Here is a 19,188-nt window from a genome sequence, read left to right as displayed (position 1 = left end):
TCATGGTGGAGGTGATCGGGGGTTGGGCGCATCGAGGTTGTAGGGTAGTGGCACTGTCCCGAGGCAAGTTCTTCTCGTCTTGACGGCGAATCTGACCAGTGCGTCTGGATCCATGGGGAGGGGCGGCCTGCAGCAAAGAAGTTCCATCCTAGTCGGCCGATGGCGGCGGCGGTGGTGCTGCACCAGATCTGACTGAGTGCCCTTGCTTGCGCGGAGGGGTTCATGCGTGCATGCGTGACGGAGCGGTGATTTATGGCTTTTGGTTGATGGCGACAGTGGCGTATCCGATGAGGTAGGGATGAGGGTGCAGCCGTCGCCCGTTTCTGCTGCCATGATGTTGGTTTTTGATGCATATAATAGGGAAAGACCGGAAGGCTAACAGACCAGAAGATCGACCGATGGGCTGGTCTTGGGCTTTTGCACTAACGCGTCAGTTACAAAAGACGGAAGCGATGCCCAGAGTTTTTTTTCTTTTTGCGGGAAACGATGTCCAGAGTTGAATCGGACAGTTTGATGAAAATAAAAAGAAAATGATTGTTGAGGTGGCAGTATGGCTGAATGGACATGCTGCATGTCAAGAGAAATAAGATAGTGGGAATCAATTATTTAGGTATTATAAATTACTGACCTCCTTCACTCGCTCAGATCCCTCCTATCCAAGATCCAGATGCGCTCACCACCGTCCTGCCGTTCCCCACCGTCGTCCGCATCCAAGCCGCCCCGCCGTGCTCCCTACCGGACTGTCGAGTCCACCGCAGCCCGTCTCCCAACCGCCGCACCGCCTCCCCTCCGTCCCGCCGTGTCCCCTGCATCACCACCGCACTGTTGTGTGCCCTGCCGCCCGGCCGTGCCCCACGCTGCACTGCCCTATCGTGCCCCCTCTTCTTCCCCTCGTATACCTCCAGCATGGTCGTGAGTCGTGACGGCGATGCGCGACCCATGGTGACCTTGCCACGGCTGGAGTTGAACGACCACCGGATCTACCCGACATCGTACCCCCTCCTTCTCTCCCAACAGGTTTGTCTCACTCTATGATTTTACTTGTGTGCCAGAACTCGTGCTTCCATCAAGAATTGCCCATATTACATATTGTAAATTTCTGCTCACTGTAGAGAGATATGTTTCTTTCACTTTAAATCTGTATATTCAGGAGATCAATAGACTACTTGGGGATAATCATGTGGCATTATTTTTGAACTCTTAAGTAGTTATTGTTATTTTGAGTACTTTCTAATTGGTAAAAAAGAGTTAGTCTAGATATAGATTGACATGAACGGCAACAAGAGAAACTCAGTAAGTGTTGTTGAATTTCACATGACTGTGAATGTATATATATGCACACTGCAAGTAGATTAACCTTCTCTTGTTATAAAAGTGCCACTTTGAGTCTACATAACAGACAGTGGCATTTTATTAACGCAGTTAGTAGAGTTGTGATCATAAGCACATTGTTCTATTAGGAGGTCTGATAAAATGTAATTTCCCTACCAACTAGGCATTTCCCTTTGATCTTATTGCTTTGTAAGTATGCAACATTGTCGCTCCGTGTCGCAGTTTCAACAAATTAGGAAATTGAACTTTGTACTGAAGAATATGTTGTGCAAACTGGCTGCCATGTCCGTCTAGTATGTACTATTATGTCAATGTGATTTTGATCTCTAGTTGTATACTGTGATGATTACGTTTTTGGTTTGCTTGCACAAAGGAAACCATTAGTTTTTCATTCTTTATTTTTCATCGACTTGCCTTCTTCATCTGTAGGAACATGTTCTTACCGGTGTTCAGGTTCTGATGGTAATTCAGGCTCTTGCATGAATAAGCTTTTTGAGGTGATGTTATGTAGTTTAGGCTACTTGCGAGCCTTTGGCAACTAAAAAAGGAGCGTCTACCAACGAAATTCCCCCATCTCCAGTTCCACCTGCTTGTTCACCATCTCTTGCAGATTTTCGAAACAAGCCAAGAACCACCAGCTTTATGTGCTCTGCAACAAACAGATATGTAAGTTCTCTACCTAATACCTATGAATGCTTGCATTTCTGCTGCTTTCTAACCAATACCCATGAATGATTGCTGCTGGGCTGCCTGCTGTTCCCAGTCAATTAGCAATTTCAAAATTAAATTAATTGGTCACGCAATTGATTTAGTGCAAATCATCGTTGTATGTGTCTTTCTAGTTCGTCTAGTGACAATAATCTGGGACAGATTCAGTCTAGCCTAGCACACAAGAAAGTAAGTATCACAGATTAAGCGTAGCCTAACACATATCTTTTAGGAATGTAAGTATCACAGATTCAGCGTAGCCTATCATATATCTTTTAGATCAAGGTTAGGTTTTAGTGTTCTTTATTGGGCTACGCTCATGACTCACAAAGCAGTATCATGTGTTGTGCAAGCTGCCGAAACACTAGGATAGGTACATACTCAGCGCACTGCAGTATTTAGAATATTCAGTCATGAATCAAAATCTTTTATAGGGTAGGGATGAATCAAAATCTTAATCCAATATTATGTCAAACTATCCTAAGCATGGCGATTAATGTTTGTCAATTTCATTCCTGGTCTAGATGATTTACACGGCACAAAAACATCCAGCAAGCAAAAATTTCACGACACAACGCTTTTAGTAATTACCACTAAAGCTCCGTGTCGTGCTTTGATATGCGAGTTTGATAGGAGCAGTAGACACTGCTTTGGTGATAAAACTTTTGTTCCGTCAACCTAAAATTATTAATCTGTCCTGTGAAATGATAATATATATTAATCAGTTGTGGGCATTCTAGCAATTCTATGTTGTTGTTTATTGTCCTACTTTTTTTATAAAGGTATAATGCGTGATGCATACCTACAAACTTTCTCAAGAAAAGGTGCAAGAACTTTTTAGTAGAGCTAAGTAGAATTGTACAGGAACCTAAAAGTATTAACCTGATTGATAGTTGTCTTTTTTTTAACTATTGTCCAGATACAACAAGTTAGTCTTGATTTGTACAGGAGGCAAGTAGAATTGTCTGAACTCTTTATTTTTTTGTGGTTACTTACCACACATCTGCCACGTGGTGACTGTCAGAACTCTTAATGCAATAGCGCAACAGTTTACTACTGTGTGGGATTAAATGGGATTATGTGGGAAGCAGACGCAACATGGTTGATTGCAGGCTGCCCACGAACACCCGCATAACATATGCGTGCACGTGGGCATCCTGCTATTAGTCCCACTTGTAGCCTGAATGTGTATCCCTAACGAAGTGAATGGTTATGACAATCTTCCAAAACTATGACCATGTGTATCCATTGACATATTGTTCATGCAAATTTTATTATCATTGTCATCCAATGCTAATATTGATCATAATATAGGTTGCTTCCAAAGTAGTTTCAAAGACTTCAACATATCCAAACAAGCGGAATGTTGCATATGCTACTATTGGGAGTACTGATCCAGAAACTAAGGCTGGTGATATTGAGTCAGGTAACAAATTTCATGTGTGTGCATAGATGAAACTATTCTGGATAATGAGTTAGTAAGGTAAGTTGAAGTTTCTCATTGGTGATGCTTTTGCTCCAGGATACTTAATTGCCTGGTCTTAAGCTTTTGCAAGTTAAAAGTCTTTCTTCCTATTTCAAAATTATATTTGTATATATTTAATCACATAACTGTAAGGTCCAATTTTCTTCGGAAAATGTTTTTGGCAGGGGCGCCAGTCGAACTGTTTCGCCGGACACGCTTTGCACATTGGACCTCTTTAGATCCAAAGACACAGGTTGTGCCACGTGTGCCTCCCATCCAATTAGGTGCTCCCCCAGTTTTGTTGCAACCGCTCACGAAGGGGGTCATGAGGGGCTCATTTCGCGTTAGTCAGAGGAGCAGAGGGACGGTGGATCTAGCGACCGGAGGGGCGACTCATCAGCGGCGCCTGAGATCTGGGACAGGAGGGGTGACGGCGTCGATTGAATCCAGGACGGATCTCGCTTCCCCTAGGACTAATGGATCCTTTGGCAGGTAATTTCCCCCTTGCGCTTGTGCTTCTCCCCTTCGTCTCTGTCCCTTTGATTTTTTCCCACCACAATAGGATAGCGATGTGGTGATGTCGTGGGTTCTCAACCGGTCGTCTCGCCAAGGGGGGAATTTATGCCGCCCATGCTCCATGTTTTTGTCAGGCAGAGTATTTTGGGCCTAGGGTTTGTGACGGATTTGTGCTTCCACGATTTTTGTCAGGTTGAATTAGAGAGATTAGGGCCTAGTGTTTCTTCCATGATCCCTTTTGGGTTTGTGAGGGATCTGTTCTTCCATGATTTTAGGGTTGAAATTTTACGGTGAGAAAAATGCACTTGCTGCTACGGTAACTGCAGGGTGGCCATTGCCTACTTGTGTGGTTTTACTTGAAGCATGGGAGGATGTAGCATGTAGCATCCAGGAAGTAGCACGTAGCTGCATACATGTTTCTACTCTTGGTACTTTGTTTTTAATTCTCATGTTCGTGTTGTGTTGCCGCGGCAATTCCTTGCTTTGGTTTGCCGCTTACTCAACTACGCTCAACTTGCTTCTCTCATAGTGTTTGTTGTACCATATATAACTCTTTTCGTTAGCTCAACTACAACTAGTGTCAGTAGCTTAATTAAGCATGATTCAACAGTTTTTTTGGTTTGATGGATCTTTGTAGATTTAAGTTACTATACATGCTAATTTCAGAGAGCAATGTTTATTCTATGTTTCATAGGTTTTATAGATTTTTTTATGTGTGGATGTATGTTTTTCCCTAGCTACTCATGATGCAGTTTTAGGTTTTTACTGACTTGTTTTTTTCCCCTTTTTGTAGATGTTGCAGGCACCTCTAATGAGAATGAGGGGAATATGAAGGTTAAGAAGAAGAAATAAGAAGAGAGGCAATCTATGTGGCTTTAAGTCAAGGTTTAACTCAAAAAGGCTTGGTGAAATTGGGAAGCAAGTATTACTGGAAACATAGAATCATAAGGATGGGACTGTTTGAAAACTTGTTGGACATGTGGCCTTTTAAGGTGCCCCACGAGCTCATTGAGTTTGTTGTGATGAACACGAATCACATACTCTTTGAGTTCAAACACAAGAACAAATCCATCATCTTCAGCAAACTCATGATGAAAAGGATTTTTAACGTGCCATTTGGTGATAGACTCGTGAAGCTTTTTAAGAAGAGTGATGAACATGATCTTCGCACCATCTACAAGGAAGGGAACATGGCTCCAATCGCCCATGTTGTCAAGTTGCTCAATAGTTGTAGCGATGAAGACGTGGTTATGATAAATAGGACTTGGGCGCCCCTTGCTTTGGCAATAGTTTTGTGCCCAGGCATTGGCAATATTACGTGAATCTCGAGTATGTAGGCATGTCTTTGGTCCATGAATTCGTTTGGGATGTGCATTTGTTGGCATGAGCGATGAAGGAGGTTGCAATCTTTCAAGAGAAGAAGATGATGCAAGCAAATACAGAAAAAGCAGTAAAGTTTCAGATCGCTTCATGCCTTCCCATGTTAGCGGTATGCAACGCAACATTATGAAATACCTTCATCTTTTTTCTTTGCTGCATGAAACCTTTTATACATTTCTATAGCTGTATTTATGTTTTTGTTGGATAATGTCTTTTTTATTCTATGCAGATCATATACATGGATCATATTCATATCCCGGTCGGCCTCCCAAATGAGCATGTAATTGATTATTTCATGTCGAGGATATGTTTTGTTTGTCAAAAGGATTTTGATTGGTTGGATAATGTTGACAAGAACAATCTCACTCTTGTCCAACCTTTTTATGGGAAACACACCCAAGTAATTTTGCTACATCTCGTCTATATATTTCTTTTGCCAATGGAGTATTAACACTCCTTGTTTTTTTGCTTAATTTGCATGTAGCAATCTTTGCTTTTCCATTTAGGTTATGTTAAGCTTTTTATTTTCGCCACTCATGTTTTGTTTTTCAAGATCCGGAGTTTGTGCAACACCCCTATGCAACACAACTCATTTGACAGGAAATTGGTGCTAAAGCAGCCAGTGGGCAGGGAGTTGGCGCTGAAGCACCTAGTGGCCAAGGAAGCCAAATTTAAGGTGCTGATGTTCAAGCAAACGAATCTCAATCAAGCGAGGCTCAACCAAATGTTGATGTTGAACCACATCTATCATCATCGCTCAACGATTGGCTGTAGCAATCATTCCCTAGCTTGCAAGATCTAAGGGTACTTTTTTCCCATCTACATTATCTCTTTTTTTATTCATTTTCATCTATCTTCTTTTGTAACTTTGTCTTTGCATTATTTTTTTATACCCAGTTGCAAGTGTATATTTTTTTGCTGCATCCCTCATTCTGACGTGCTATAACCATGTTTTATTTTTGCTTCATAGGTGTTTTTAGTTCATACCTATTAGGCTTTTTGCTACATCCATATGTCTAGTGTGCTACAACTACATTTTATTTTTGCTTCATCCATATCATAATTTTGCTTCATCCATATCATAATTTTGCTACATCCATATCAATAATTCGCTACCTAGAGGTATAGATCATTTTGTTGAGAGAAAAGTCAATCCACTATCTTTCATTAGATGATTGTAAGCATTTATACAAGGAGAAGGGATGCGATGAAGAGGCATCCGTTCAGGAGAGATGGCAGTTACAAGGGGAGATTTACCCCATAATTAACACACCTTAATTAAACTCTAACATTCCCCCTAATCTACACTTGTTCATCCAGAATCATCATCTTGATTAGAGGCTCCTCCAAAAATCCTGTGGGAAAAATATGAGGAGTACAGTGTTTGATATGTTGCCAAAACTCCTTCAAACCCAATGGGAAAAATAAGGAGAAAATGATACAACATATAATGGTTATTGTCTCTTTTAACTCAATACAAGAAAACCCATAGAGTTCATAGGACAATAAATATGTCGTATATACTTTCCCAAAAATCCCGATGGGGAAAACAGAAAGTATGACATATGATCTCATGTTGATATTACCTCATTAAAAACCTTTATGAGAATTTGTAAAGTAAACTCATGAAGGAAACAAGAGTATAATATGATGCATTGAACAGGAACAATTCTGGAAGATACTCCCCCTGATCTTGCAAATTTTAAAGTCGTCACATACCAATTCCGTGAAAAGTTGGTAGAGACTTCATGAATAAATCAGTCACATGATTTAACTTGGAAGATATGGAATATAGCGATATTGCTTATTGCGTAACATGTTTGCATCCGGGCAACACAAAACACATTATCATTGAGATAATGGCTGGTGGATGTAGCCATGAGGTCTGTTTTGAACACTCTTCAAGAGAGGGCTACCACACCTAGTAGGAACACTAAGCTTGTCCATGATTTGACATAGCGGGGATCTGATCATTGTATCCAATGGTATTGGTGTTCAGATTTCTCTAAAACTTTGAAAAACCAGGATAAGATGTTTGATGCCTTTGGAGATATCGATAGATATTCTTGAGTCCCAACCAATTGTGTTTGGTGGATCCAATGGCATTATGGAACACTGAGTCCCAATGTCTCATTTCCATCATCTTGGTCTAAATAGATCTTTCTCTATGTCCCAATGTCTCATTTCCATCATCTTGGTCTAAATAGATCTTTCTCTACGTCTAGAGAATGAACTACCATGAAAGTTATGGATGGATAAGATTTGTCCACAATGAATTTCTCCAATAAATTTTGGATATAGACAACGTAGTATACCATAATGTACGAATGAAGGTGCTCAAGTTGTAGTAACGAGCGGTACTTTGGTTTACCAGAATCCTTCATTTTAAACTCCGTTATTTAGATGATTACATGTGTCGTTATTGCAGACACACAAACATGCATAATCATCATTGTAGGAGTAATCCTTGTGTATAAGGATCTCACTACGTCAGTTGTACCATATGTGACAATAGTAAGTCATATGGTGACTTACTGATTTTACACAATGTATGTCGATTCAAAATTGAGATTCCATCGTGAACCATCTATGTTTGAATCTAGTGATCCACATGTATATGTAATCACTACATCTATGAACTCCAAATTGTATAAGTTATCGGAAAGAGATTCCACCTCTGGAGAATAGTTGGGTATCTGCGTGAACCCTTGTGCTACAATACTTGCTCTTTGTTTCACCACCTCGTTGTTCTCAATTCTGTTTTCAGAAGAAAACTGGTGTAGGTATTGCTTATGAATACCTTCCCATTATTGAGCAAGATCATTTCTACCTAGATTATAACCTTTGCTTGAGTTCAGTCCGAGTGTTGTTCACACTTTGCCATGGCCATGGTCTTTGGATCTGAATCATTTGAAAGGCTTTTGCAATCTAGTTGAGAAATGCATGTCGACAATTGTAGACTTCCTGTTATATGATTCTCCAGAATCTATATATCAATATATAGTTGATGGAAATATCGTTACCCATAGTGACTGCTCGCGATTTCCCAATGCGATTGAGTCAGGTATTCCAATGTCCTAGTCATATTGTGCATTATGACCTAGGTTGGTGGAGGTTTCCCGTCCACTGGGTGTATACTACCCATCAGGTGTTGGTCAACGTGAAGTTGACTTGCATTTACTGATTCACGGGTCTTTATATCCTTGCTCGCGAGAAGCTGAATCCTGATGTACTATTGCCGTACTTCTCCCCCTGTTGCTTTGAACGGGGAGTTGGGTGGTTTTAGTTGGTACCTCCACTCTTTTGGACATTTTTCAGGATTGTAGGATTGTGTGACACCTTTATAGTCAGTAAATGAATCTGGCAGGTTATTTGCAATGTGTTGGAAATCTTCTGAACGCATGGTTCAGATCTTTGAGTATGTGGATTTGAGGCAGAAATGTGTTGAACATTCCACTAATTTCCTGGCATTCTTTATGGTACTTGAAATCTCCCCCTAATGCCTGGAAATGTTCCTTATTAAATTAGCATACTGGCCTTGAATAACTCCCCATGCAAGGGGCTTGAGGTATTGACGGAAATACAGTTATTCCTCACATAGATACCAACTATATGTTGAGGGGCTAATGATGTATGCCGGGTGGTGATATCGGTATGCAACCGAATTACCGCAGATAGGAAATACTTGGTAGATATCCACATATCAAAGATAGAGGGGAATAATATTATGCAGTTCTGTCATGAGCGTGTAAAACTGCATGACTCCAACGTAAAGTTGGTAAGTTACAATTCCAGAGTAAAGATAATGCAATGAGCCTAACTTCTTTGGATAAAGGATTCTACCAAACCATTTTGAGTCTGAACATTAGGACAAATTGCTAAACTTCAATCCGAGGGCCATAGAGAAAGGCACTCAAGGAGAATTCTGCAATGCTATCCATACAATTTTCTTGAAATCGATGTTAGGATAATGAGCCAATGGTTTTGTGTGAATAAAGCACACACTTGAGACCATCATGTAGATATGTCTTTTAGAACCATGGAATACCCGAATAGTCTAGTCAATGGAGGGAAGAGCCACTTACCTCAACTTGATGCATTCAAGGAGTCTAAGTGGTTCAGCATAGACTTTAAGGTGTGTGAGCCTTAAAATTAGCTTCCCTGTGTCACTTGTAGTGCACATAAAATTCAAATGTTGTTAGAATTTAACATCATAATAATCGTAAACTATTGAAATTGCCGATAGTTTCGGTTTCAACCCAATGTCTCGATGACCAAGGCTAGTATGCCAAGTATGTCATGTACAAGACACTCTGGAAAACTATCACGTACACAACATGTGGTACAGGTTGTGTCGTATGTGTAATCCAGATGATACACAGAGAATGTATTTGCCATATCCGTTGCATATGGTAAAGAGAAGTTATTTCTCTTTGTTGTCATCATAAGTTTCGCTATGGAAACTATTCTGACGGATACCTTCATAGTTTAGTAGGGTAAGAGTTAAATTTGGGAAGCAATAAAGCATCCCGACATTACTCGAGTACCCACAGGGATAGTAAATATGACTCGAGTTGCGCCAACAAATACCTCATCGCATCTAGGATTTAAATATCTCCTTTCTCTCAACGAGAGTGGAAATATTGAGCTTCCCTGAGTATAAAGTTTGTGGTGCATATGTCCACAAGGCACATATCATTTTTCATCGGATTGACTCCCGTAGACATAAAGATTCTCAATATGAAAATCACTGTCAGATATATAGAATACATACAAATGTATTTGTACCAAAGTGCTGATACAGTATATTGTGATATACAATATATGATGACAACAATAATCATGTTCTTATTAGAACATCATAAATGGACATAAATAAATAGATCACTAAGGAGACTAGGGGACTAAATGTATAGTCTCCAAACATGTCGGTTGATGCATATTCAACCTTCATGCTCTCCATGCTCATAGGGTCCCATGACTGCTGATAGTCATGTTGGAGGGACGAAGTGAGATTCAAACCTTTTCCCTTGAGATTCTTTACGTCCCAGGAATAGCTGATACAGAATAACCAGATGCTGAGACCTGGATCGATATAATGCCTTAAGATTTATAAGGCAACATATTTTTCTGTTAGCGGTGTGATTCTGACCAAAGGTGAATCCTACGGTCTTGGATTGCACACATTATTCCACGAGACACAAGAGCGAGCATGATGTCCATGGCCTAGATAGGGCAGTGGTGGCCATTGAGGACGAATGCCTCAAACTCTATAGCCGTATGTTACCTCTATGGGTAAACCAGAGATAATTAATTTACAACCAGTAAATTAAAGACCATCATGGTTGATGTTGTAATGAACTTAGCAAAATCAATGGGTATTTCAAGAAGTTATCTTGAACCATTAGTGTGAATCTCAAATTGCTAAGTATGACATCTTGAAGATAATCTCCAAAATGAAGTAGATCTGCAGCATAGGGAGTATAATCTGATGAAATCAGTAAATACTCACTCATGATGCCTTATGTCATAACTTAGTAAAATGTGTGGGAGAGCACTTTGAAGCAATCATAATGTCGAAACGACAAAATATAGGCTTTATCAGTAGTCATCGATAATCTGCGTAGGCAGTAGATCCATATGACTACCTTGTGATCCCAAACATCAATTTGAAGAAATCACCTTGAATTTTGCATATGTATTTGCAAGAAATTGAAAATCTCAATTGCAAATAGACGTATTAATCTCAACATATAGTGAACATGGAGATACATACATTTCCGGAATACATCGTACTCAATAGAACTACACTATTATAATGAATAGTAATGATGTTGCAAACTTGATGTTCAAGTGAAAAAAAACTTGAATTGTATAGACCTCAAATTAAATGAGATGATCATGCCTCAAGTTGCAAGATAATTCAGCAGTGTGAATTAATATTTTGCGAGAGAAAATTAATCTCAATCTCAATGAGATTGTTTTGCAAGAGAAGAAAATTCTCAATCGCAAATCAGTACTGTAGAGGTACTGAATTTATCTTTGCAAGAGATAAAAGAAAATCTCAATTGCAAATAATAGATATAAATAATCTCCTTTATAGGCATGGAAATTATTTATATCTTAAATTTCTGGAGCATTATACTCAACAGAAAAATATTTGAAACAACGGGGTCTAAAACAGGTAAATACTAGTAATTAGTACTCTTATTATGACCGATTTAACCCCTATTTCAGCCTATTTTGCCATTTCCTGCATATGGGAGGATCTTAGTGCAAAAAGGCGAAGGGATAAGATTTCCCTGTCTTCTCCCGTGCAGTTACTGCAACTGCCACCGCCCCTCAGGCTCGCCGGCCACGGGCACAGGCAGGCAGAAAGACGCGGGGTGCGTCAACGGCGCGGAGGCCGTGGTATGGCCGGGCGGCTGGGCAGAGCGCAGCCACAGGCATGGCCGGCGCGGCCATGCGGCGGCGGCGGGCGGGCGCGGCGCGAAGGCCGGGCAGCCAGGCGTGGGGTGCGGCGCGCGGCCACGAGTGCGGCTGGCGCGAGGCCTGCCGGGGCAGCCGGACGGCGCGAAGGCCGGGCGCAGCGCGGAGGGTGCGTAGGGCGGAGCGTTGCCGCCGAACGAAGCGCAGAGCAAAGGCTCCGTCAACACGCACACGCATGGTGTGTTGTGTGCGGGATCCCGCTGTCAAGCAAGGGCTTGGATCATGGTCTATCCATGTTGATGGATTTCCTTTGTACAGGAGTATGCATTGCATGCAACACATGCACGACCAGCATGCTCACTGCGTTCAGCGCCGATGACGATGGTACCACGCGCAGGCCGTGGGAGAGGCGTCTCCGCGCGAGCCACCGCTGTCTGGGGAGACAAGCGTGAATTGGGGAGGCCGGGCGGCCACTTGCGCGGCGCTGCAGGGCACAGGGCGGCCACGGAGCGCGGGCGGGCACGGCCAGAGGCTGCACGGCGCGGAGGCCGGTGAGCGCAACGGCCATGCTCCTTCCCTCTTGTTCGCTCGTGGTAGAGCGTGCTGATAATGTGTTGAGAGAAAAGTGAATCCACTATCTTTCGTTAGATGATTGTAAGCATTTATACAAGGAGAAGGGATGCGATGAAGAGGCATCCGTTCGGGAGAGATGGCAGTTACAAGGGGAGATTTGCCCCATAATTAACACACGTTAATTAAACTCTAACACATTTGTTAATGCTTCATCAATGACAATAAATTGATATAATCACACTGTTTATTTGATACATAGTGATACAACAGCATACCTACTTGTTTGTTGCTTTATCCATACCTCTAATGTGCTACACCCACATTTGTGTTTTTTTACATCCATATTTTTCAAAATCTGGAGGATATGGATGACTAAAATGTTCAACACTTGCCTTCTTGTAGGTACAAATTCAGTTCCAAATGTTGTACGACAAGCACATGGGTATTTTTGCAGCGAAGGTGGATGACGTAGTAGGCAAGTTTATACAGTGTTTAAAAGGGATTGCAGTGCAACCGGATGGTCGCTCTCCTTCGTGATGTTGGAGACACCATCACAGCTACCAATGAGCCCAACTTTTCCTTTGAAGCACCTATCATGGATGAATGTCACGGAAAAGAGAATGATGTTAAAGCTGCAAATGCTGGCATTGGTGCTCAAGCTCAAGCTGAAGGTACAACACCTAGCATGAACAAGGATGAAGTCACTGGATTGAACCTACAAGTTGCAACACAGACTGCTGAAACTCGTGATCAACAAAGAGTGAGTTTTGAGATGGAAGGCAACGTCTCATCTCACAGCCCCCACTCTTCTATGATGCACATAGGAGTGCGACAGCCAGCATTTGGGAGGACTAGCCATCATGCGAGTTGTTCTTAAAGGGCTCTGAAGACTATGAGTTGATGCATGGTATGGATGAGCCTACAATCAAGAAGAGCACCGTCAGCTCCATCTATGCAAACATCCTCGTGTTTCGTGTTTCAGACAACGATGACAGCCCAAGTATGCTTCCTTCCTCCTGCATCATTTCTTTTTGTTTTTTCTCCATGTCAATTTTTTCGCATTTGTGTGATTGCAGCAAATTCTTTTTGTACAATCCCTTGCAAACTCGTTCATTGTTTTTGCTACATCTCCTACGATGGTGGCTACAGAAAATCAAATTGTTGATGCAAGCAGTGGCCCTAGCACACATGCCAAGAACACTAGGAAGGAAAGGATGGCTAAAGTTCCGTCCGTAAAAATACCAAGGCAAAGAAGCAAAAAGTCGATGAAGCTGCAACTATGTATGAGACGTATCTTAAGCATGGTAAACCATTAAGGAGATCACCACCCAGTGAACAAGTGTGAGCTACCTAAGCCCTATTTGTTTTTTGCTTTATATTTTTTTATTTTTCTGCTTGAAACAAATGATTCATTTGGCTGCAACTATGGTAGCAGGACACCTTTTGTCAAGATAGGTGGTTTTTACATTGGATACAAGTAATTCCTTGTATGCTTCAAGCCTCGCTGGGATATGAACGATGGGGTTATGTCACTATGTATCGAGATGAACAACCTCACATCTCATGCAGGAAGCAATAGGGTTGTGAAAAATACATGTTCTCAGTCCACGCGGGGGTAAATTTTTGTAAAAACAAGGAATGCTTTATTCCCTTTTTCTTCACATTTTTGTTGCAACACACACTAACCATTTTGTTTTTTTTTCAAGTAGATCCTACTAAAATTAGACCCATCAACCTTCCAAACACCAGATCTCATGCCCGAGCTTGAAAGGGCCATCACAAAGTTCAAGGTTCAAAAATTTGACCTCGTAAGTTTTCCAAGAGCCTTCTTTTGTTTCACACCACAAATACTTTCAAATATGGCTGTAACATTTTTATATGTTCTGAGTACCTTTTGCCTTTCTTTTATTTTCTAGCTTTTTTTTTCACAAAAGTTCATGATCGCCATTGGATAGTTCTTTGCGCAAACTTGCTTCACAAGCAGTGGAATGTATTTGACTCAATCCATTCAAAAGGAAAACAATCTCCTTTCAAGAAGCATGCCAATAACCTGGTAGGCTCATGCTATCTATTTAATTTATGTTTTCCTTTTGATTCATCTATGTAAATGCCCTGTTGTCATCTTTACACACCTCATTTTATTTTCAAACTTTTTTGTGTGTTTTCGGTGATAGATCACAAACTTTGCAACTCTCACACAAGCGTGTAGCGAATTTAATGTCGATGTTGGATCCTTTGCCCGGTTGACCTAGAGGATTACCCAAAGCAAAAATAACATGTGAGTTTTCTTTTTTTTCTTTTTTCTTCAATCATGTGTTCCATTTCAACAATTGGTTGTTTCCACAATGCATGGGAACTATGATGGAGAATTTTTTTTATCTCATAGATGTGACTGTGGCTTTTTTGGGCTCAAATATGTGCAGAACTATGATGGGAAGGCAGTGAGAGAGTTCAAGCAGGTACACATTTTTTTTGTCTTGTCATTTTTGTTACAATCTACTTTCTTCGTTTTCAATACTCATGCAGCACAAGAATAACTAGTAACGTACTTGGAAACAATACCATCTTGGCTCAGGAGATAACTCATTCGTTTTCTCTTAAATCTTGGAAACAACAAGCTTTCTTGCTTAAAATTGATTTGGCTAAGGCTTTCGATCAACTTGAATGGAATTTCATCATTTCGGCTCTTTCGCGCAAGGGGTTGCACAGTCATTTCATAAATTTGGTGTATGCTTGCATCTCTTCCCCAAGGTTCTCAGTCATTATTAATGGCCAACCTTTTGCGAACTTTCATAGCAATAGAGGTTTAAGACAGGGTTGTCCCTTATCGCCTTATCTGTTTGTTCTTGCTATTAATGAGCTTTCTTTAAGCCTGCATGATGCTATGATACAAAATCAACTGTCTGGCATTTCTCTTGGTCCAAACTGTCCACCTATTCATTCAATGCTTGTTGCTGATGACTTGTTGGTTTGTGGTAATGCCACAGTTCAGGAAGCTACCCAAATGGCTCATCTCATCAACCACTTCTGTTCCCAATCAGGTTAGACTCCAAATTGGCACAAATCTTCTATTCTTTTTAGTGTTACTGTCTCCCAGTCTCTAGCCCAACATATTAATAATATTTTCCTAGTTACCCTTATTGATAGTACATCAACTCACCTTGGCCACCCTCTCATCCTTCCTGCAAAGGACCGTGCTTTGGCTTACAACTTTGTTTATGATAAATTCAAGAATAAGCTTCCCACTTACAAAGCTGATAAATTATCCCATGCTGCTAGACTTGAGCTTATCAATTCAGTGTTCGCTTCCATACCTGTTTACTATATGTCCAATATCCTCTTTTCAAAAAAAAAATCCTTGCGAAGCTCATGGCAATCATTCGTTATTTTTGGTGGGTTGGTGTTAGAGAGGAAGCTAGTGCAAGAGCTTTATGTCTCAGGGCTTGGAAAGATATTTGTACTCCTAAAAAAGGTGGATTGGGAATCAAAAACATGTTGGCTATGAATCAAGGTCTCCTTGCGGCTGCCTGGAGACTTGCTGAAAATCCAGAAAGCCAAGTCTATCAAGTTCTCCATGCTAAGTATTTTCCTGATTCTTCCATTTGGAGAGCTACTCCGAATACTCCGAAATCTGCTCTCTGGACTTCTATTCTCAAGGTCTTGCCGATGCTCAAGGAGCATTCTTTTTACCAGATCACCCAAGGCAACATTTCTATTTGGAGCTCACCTTGCTGTACCACTTGGGAGAACATATATGATCACCTTATTGTCTAGCATAGTGCTTTTATTTACCCGGCTAAGGTCTCTGATCTTTGGCTACCAGGCCAAAAAGTTTGGAATTCTGAGTTCATTACTAACCTTTTTCAGGAACCGACTGCTTCGGCTATTATGGCAACTCCTATAGTTCTTGATGATAGTAGGGATATCCTTTGTTGGAAGCCCACTCCTTCTGGTAAGTGCAATTCTAAGAGTACATATAAGTTGTGTTTACAACAAATTCATAATTTGCAGGCAAATCAACCAAGACAGGTGAACCAATCAACCAAAGATATTTTGCAGCAGGTCTGGAAGCACAAATTCATGGCTCCAAGGGTTAAAACTTTTGCGTGGCGCTTACTTAGGCATGCTCTCCCAACTGGTCTTAGAGCTGGCAGGTTTTCCTCTCATATTTCTTCTACATGCTCTAGATGTGATTCAGATAAAGATGAAATGCATCTTTTCTTTCTTTGCAACTTTGCTAGAGCCTCTTGGTTCGGGCACCCCGGTATATTAGATCTGATATTCTTGCTCTCAATCATAATTCCGTTCTTGATATTATTCAGGTTCTAATTAACATGAACCATCCGTAAGCATCTATTCCTAATATATTTACCTTGTGGTGTTTGTGGAAAGCAAGAAATGGTGTTCTTTTTTGTAGGTAAGTATCACATTCCCATCAGGTTCACCAAGCTGCTCTAGCCATCGCCTCTGTCCAAGATATGCAAGATCCCCAAGAACACCTAAATAGGGAGCTGCCTTCTTCGAAGGAGAAGCAATCTACAACCATACTCTCTCAAGGGCAAGAACAAGTACATCAAGGCTCCACCCTCAAATCTGACTTGGCTATTTCAGGTACCAAAATATATTTAGATGCTTCTTAGCATAAGAAGAATGTGACTGGGTATGGTGGTAATCTGGCTACTGGTATTGGTGTTCACATCCTCTTCCCCAAAGAGGGTTTTGATTCAAGAATAATGATTCAAGCTTCTACTCATGATGTTTGTTCACCTCTTATTGCTGAAGTTTATGCACTTCTATTTGCTGCTAAAATCTCTTGCAGGCTTCAACTTCAGCAAGGTTCTTTTCTCACTAACAATCTTTCATTAGCAAAGATGGCTTCTTCAAGAGATATCAATAACACCAACATCAGCTGGAGGTGCAGACAACCAATTAGCGAGTTATTTCAAATCTCCCATTCTCTTAATGTTGTTTATCACATCTCTAGGAATACCAATGGAATTGCTCACAATTGTGCTCATCAGGTTCTCAACTCGAGAGTAGAACCTGTCTTTAGTTGTTCACGTTCTTCTCATGGCAATGTACCTTTCCCTTTTCTGCAATCCCTCCTCAATTTTCAAGTTCAGGGCTATGTAATTCATGCTGTACATTGTCTATGAGTTGAATGAAATTGTGGCGCTTGATGGAGCCTTCCTTGTGTTAAAAAAAACTAGTAACATACTTGCTTACTTTTTGCATTCATTTTTACAGGAAGACATGGCGCGATACCGCATAGATCTAGCACACAACCTCCTTATTCACCGAATGAACAATGCTCTAAAGGAGCGGGCATTCAATGAAGAGTTGGTGGCTTTATTTTTTGGAAGGTTCAAGACGGACAAGCTCCTTTCTTCGTTAGTCTAAATCATGTCTGAGGTGGTAGTGTTCTGATGGGATTAGAGTAGTGCGTGTTTGTATGTAAACTAATGATACCTCCAGTAAACAGATGTGTTCTTTTGGTATGTAAATCGATGATAACTTGATCTTTGGATGAATCGCTTCTTTTGTTTTTAATGGATGTGTTCTTCTGTTTGCCAACATGATCAAGCAAGGACATTTTTTTTTGCTGGTTCTGAAATATGAAAATATTTTAAACTTCATCCATCGAAGTTTCAAGGGAATCTTTGTGCATTTCTCCCCTCCTAACCTTTTTTCCTGAAAATAATATGTGAATGCTACACTGTCACACTTAAATTACCGAAAGCTCACAGAAAATAGCTACAACCTTATGTTAGATTTGTTGTAGAGCCAAAATATGCATTTTACCTGCAAATTAGCAATGTCCGTACAATATTTTTGCTGGACGCATAATGTAAAAAAGTTTCAAAAGTTATTTCCAAAAAATAGAACTACCAAACATTTTGTTATATTGCTACATTCTTTTTTGCAATTGAATTGCTACAAGATAACATATAATGGAAACATGTATAGCCAAATTTTGCTGCATAGCCAAATCAACATTTTAAATCATTCAAGGCTGTTCCTTTGCCAACTTGTTATTTTACTTCAACCATGTTTTCAAGAAGCTTCAACCATGTTTTTCAAAAGCTTCAACCATGTTTCCTAAAAGCTGCAACCATGTTTTGAAAAAGATTCAACCATGTTTTTCAAAAGCTGCAACCATGCTTTTCAAAAGCTGCAACCATGCTTTTCAAAAGCTTAAATCATATTTTCTTTCAAATGGGTGTAGCTGTGGTTACAACAACCATTGAGTACTTGTTTAATAAAATTAAGAAAAAACCCACATTTTGCTTTTTTAAAAAAATTCTTCAAATTTTGGCACCATCATACTACAAAAAGTAAGCTCTCACAAACCTATAATAATAAGAATCTTTTTAAATCAACTCTCGTAAAAAGCAACATTTTGCTTTTTCAAACCAGACATGTATTAATATGTTGCAATCCCACAAAAACAAACATTCACAACTGGTCAACACAAGTTTTTATCATGTCATGGGGTGTTACAAAGCAATTCATCATTTTTTCCCTCACGAAACATCCTAAAGGGTAAGGATTGTTTCGACACCCGGAGCTTTCGCGCTCGCACTCGCAGCAAGCACTACAAAAAAAGACACATCCATGACATTTTGGGCCGAACGAATTTTTTTCCTGTCATACTTATGACACTTCTATGACGATAATTGTGACAAAACCCGGTATCATCATAGATGTGGTGGGCTCCTACTTCTATGACAAAAAATGGGCTTTTCGTCCTTGGCGGGCGGGAGACGCGGCCGCATGACATTCTT

General features: G+C 40.5%; 1 protein-coding gene across 18 annotated transcripts; it reads left to right on the top strand.

Annotated features, from left to right (window-relative positions):
• The first annotated feature begins 632 nt into the window (after positions 1 to 632).
• On the top strand, positions 633 to 17,977 carry LOC123091953 (uncharacterized). 18 transcript variants are annotated; one of them, XR_006443928.1, is made up of 17 exons: positions 633 to 1,017; positions 1,762 to 1,998; positions 3,355 to 3,997; positions 4,815 to 5,510; positions 5,631 to 6,205; positions 12,806 to 13,403; positions 13,553 to 13,744; positions 13,839 to 14,018; positions 14,113 to 14,211; positions 14,320 to 14,456; positions 14,578 to 14,681; positions 14,827 to 14,862; positions 15,391 to 15,444; positions 16,271 to 16,355; positions 16,466 to 16,557; positions 16,821 to 17,014; positions 17,223 to 17,587. XR_006443928.1 is itself a non-coding variant. In XM_044513582.1 (5 exons), the coding sequence occupies exons 2-5, from the start codon at positions 1,975 to 1,977 to the stop codon at positions 4,831 to 4,833; spliced, it is 462 nt and encodes a 153-aa protein (XP_044369517.1). In that variant the 5' UTR covers positions 635 to 1,017; positions 1,762 to 1,974; the 3' UTR covers positions 4,834 to 5,486. The 18 variants fall into 18 exon arrangements, 1 of the variants encoding a protein (XP_044369517.1); XR_006443926.1 differs by having other exon boundaries at positions 16,463 to 16,557; XR_006443917.1 differs by adding an exon at positions 17,651 to 17,977 and having other exon boundaries at positions 16,271 to 17,014; positions 17,223 to 17,318.
• The last annotated feature ends 1,211 nt before the right edge of the window (positions 17,978 to 19,188 follow it).

This window comes from Triticum aestivum, chromosome 4B (genome assembly GCF_018294505.1).
Source record: "Triticum aestivum cultivar Chinese Spring chromosome 4B, IWGSC CS RefSeq v2.1, whole genome shotgun sequence".
Lineage (NCBI taxonomy): Eukaryota > Viridiplantae > Streptophyta > Magnoliopsida > Poales > Poaceae > Triticum > Triticum aestivum.
This window is presented reverse-complemented; position numbering and strand designations above follow the sequence as displayed.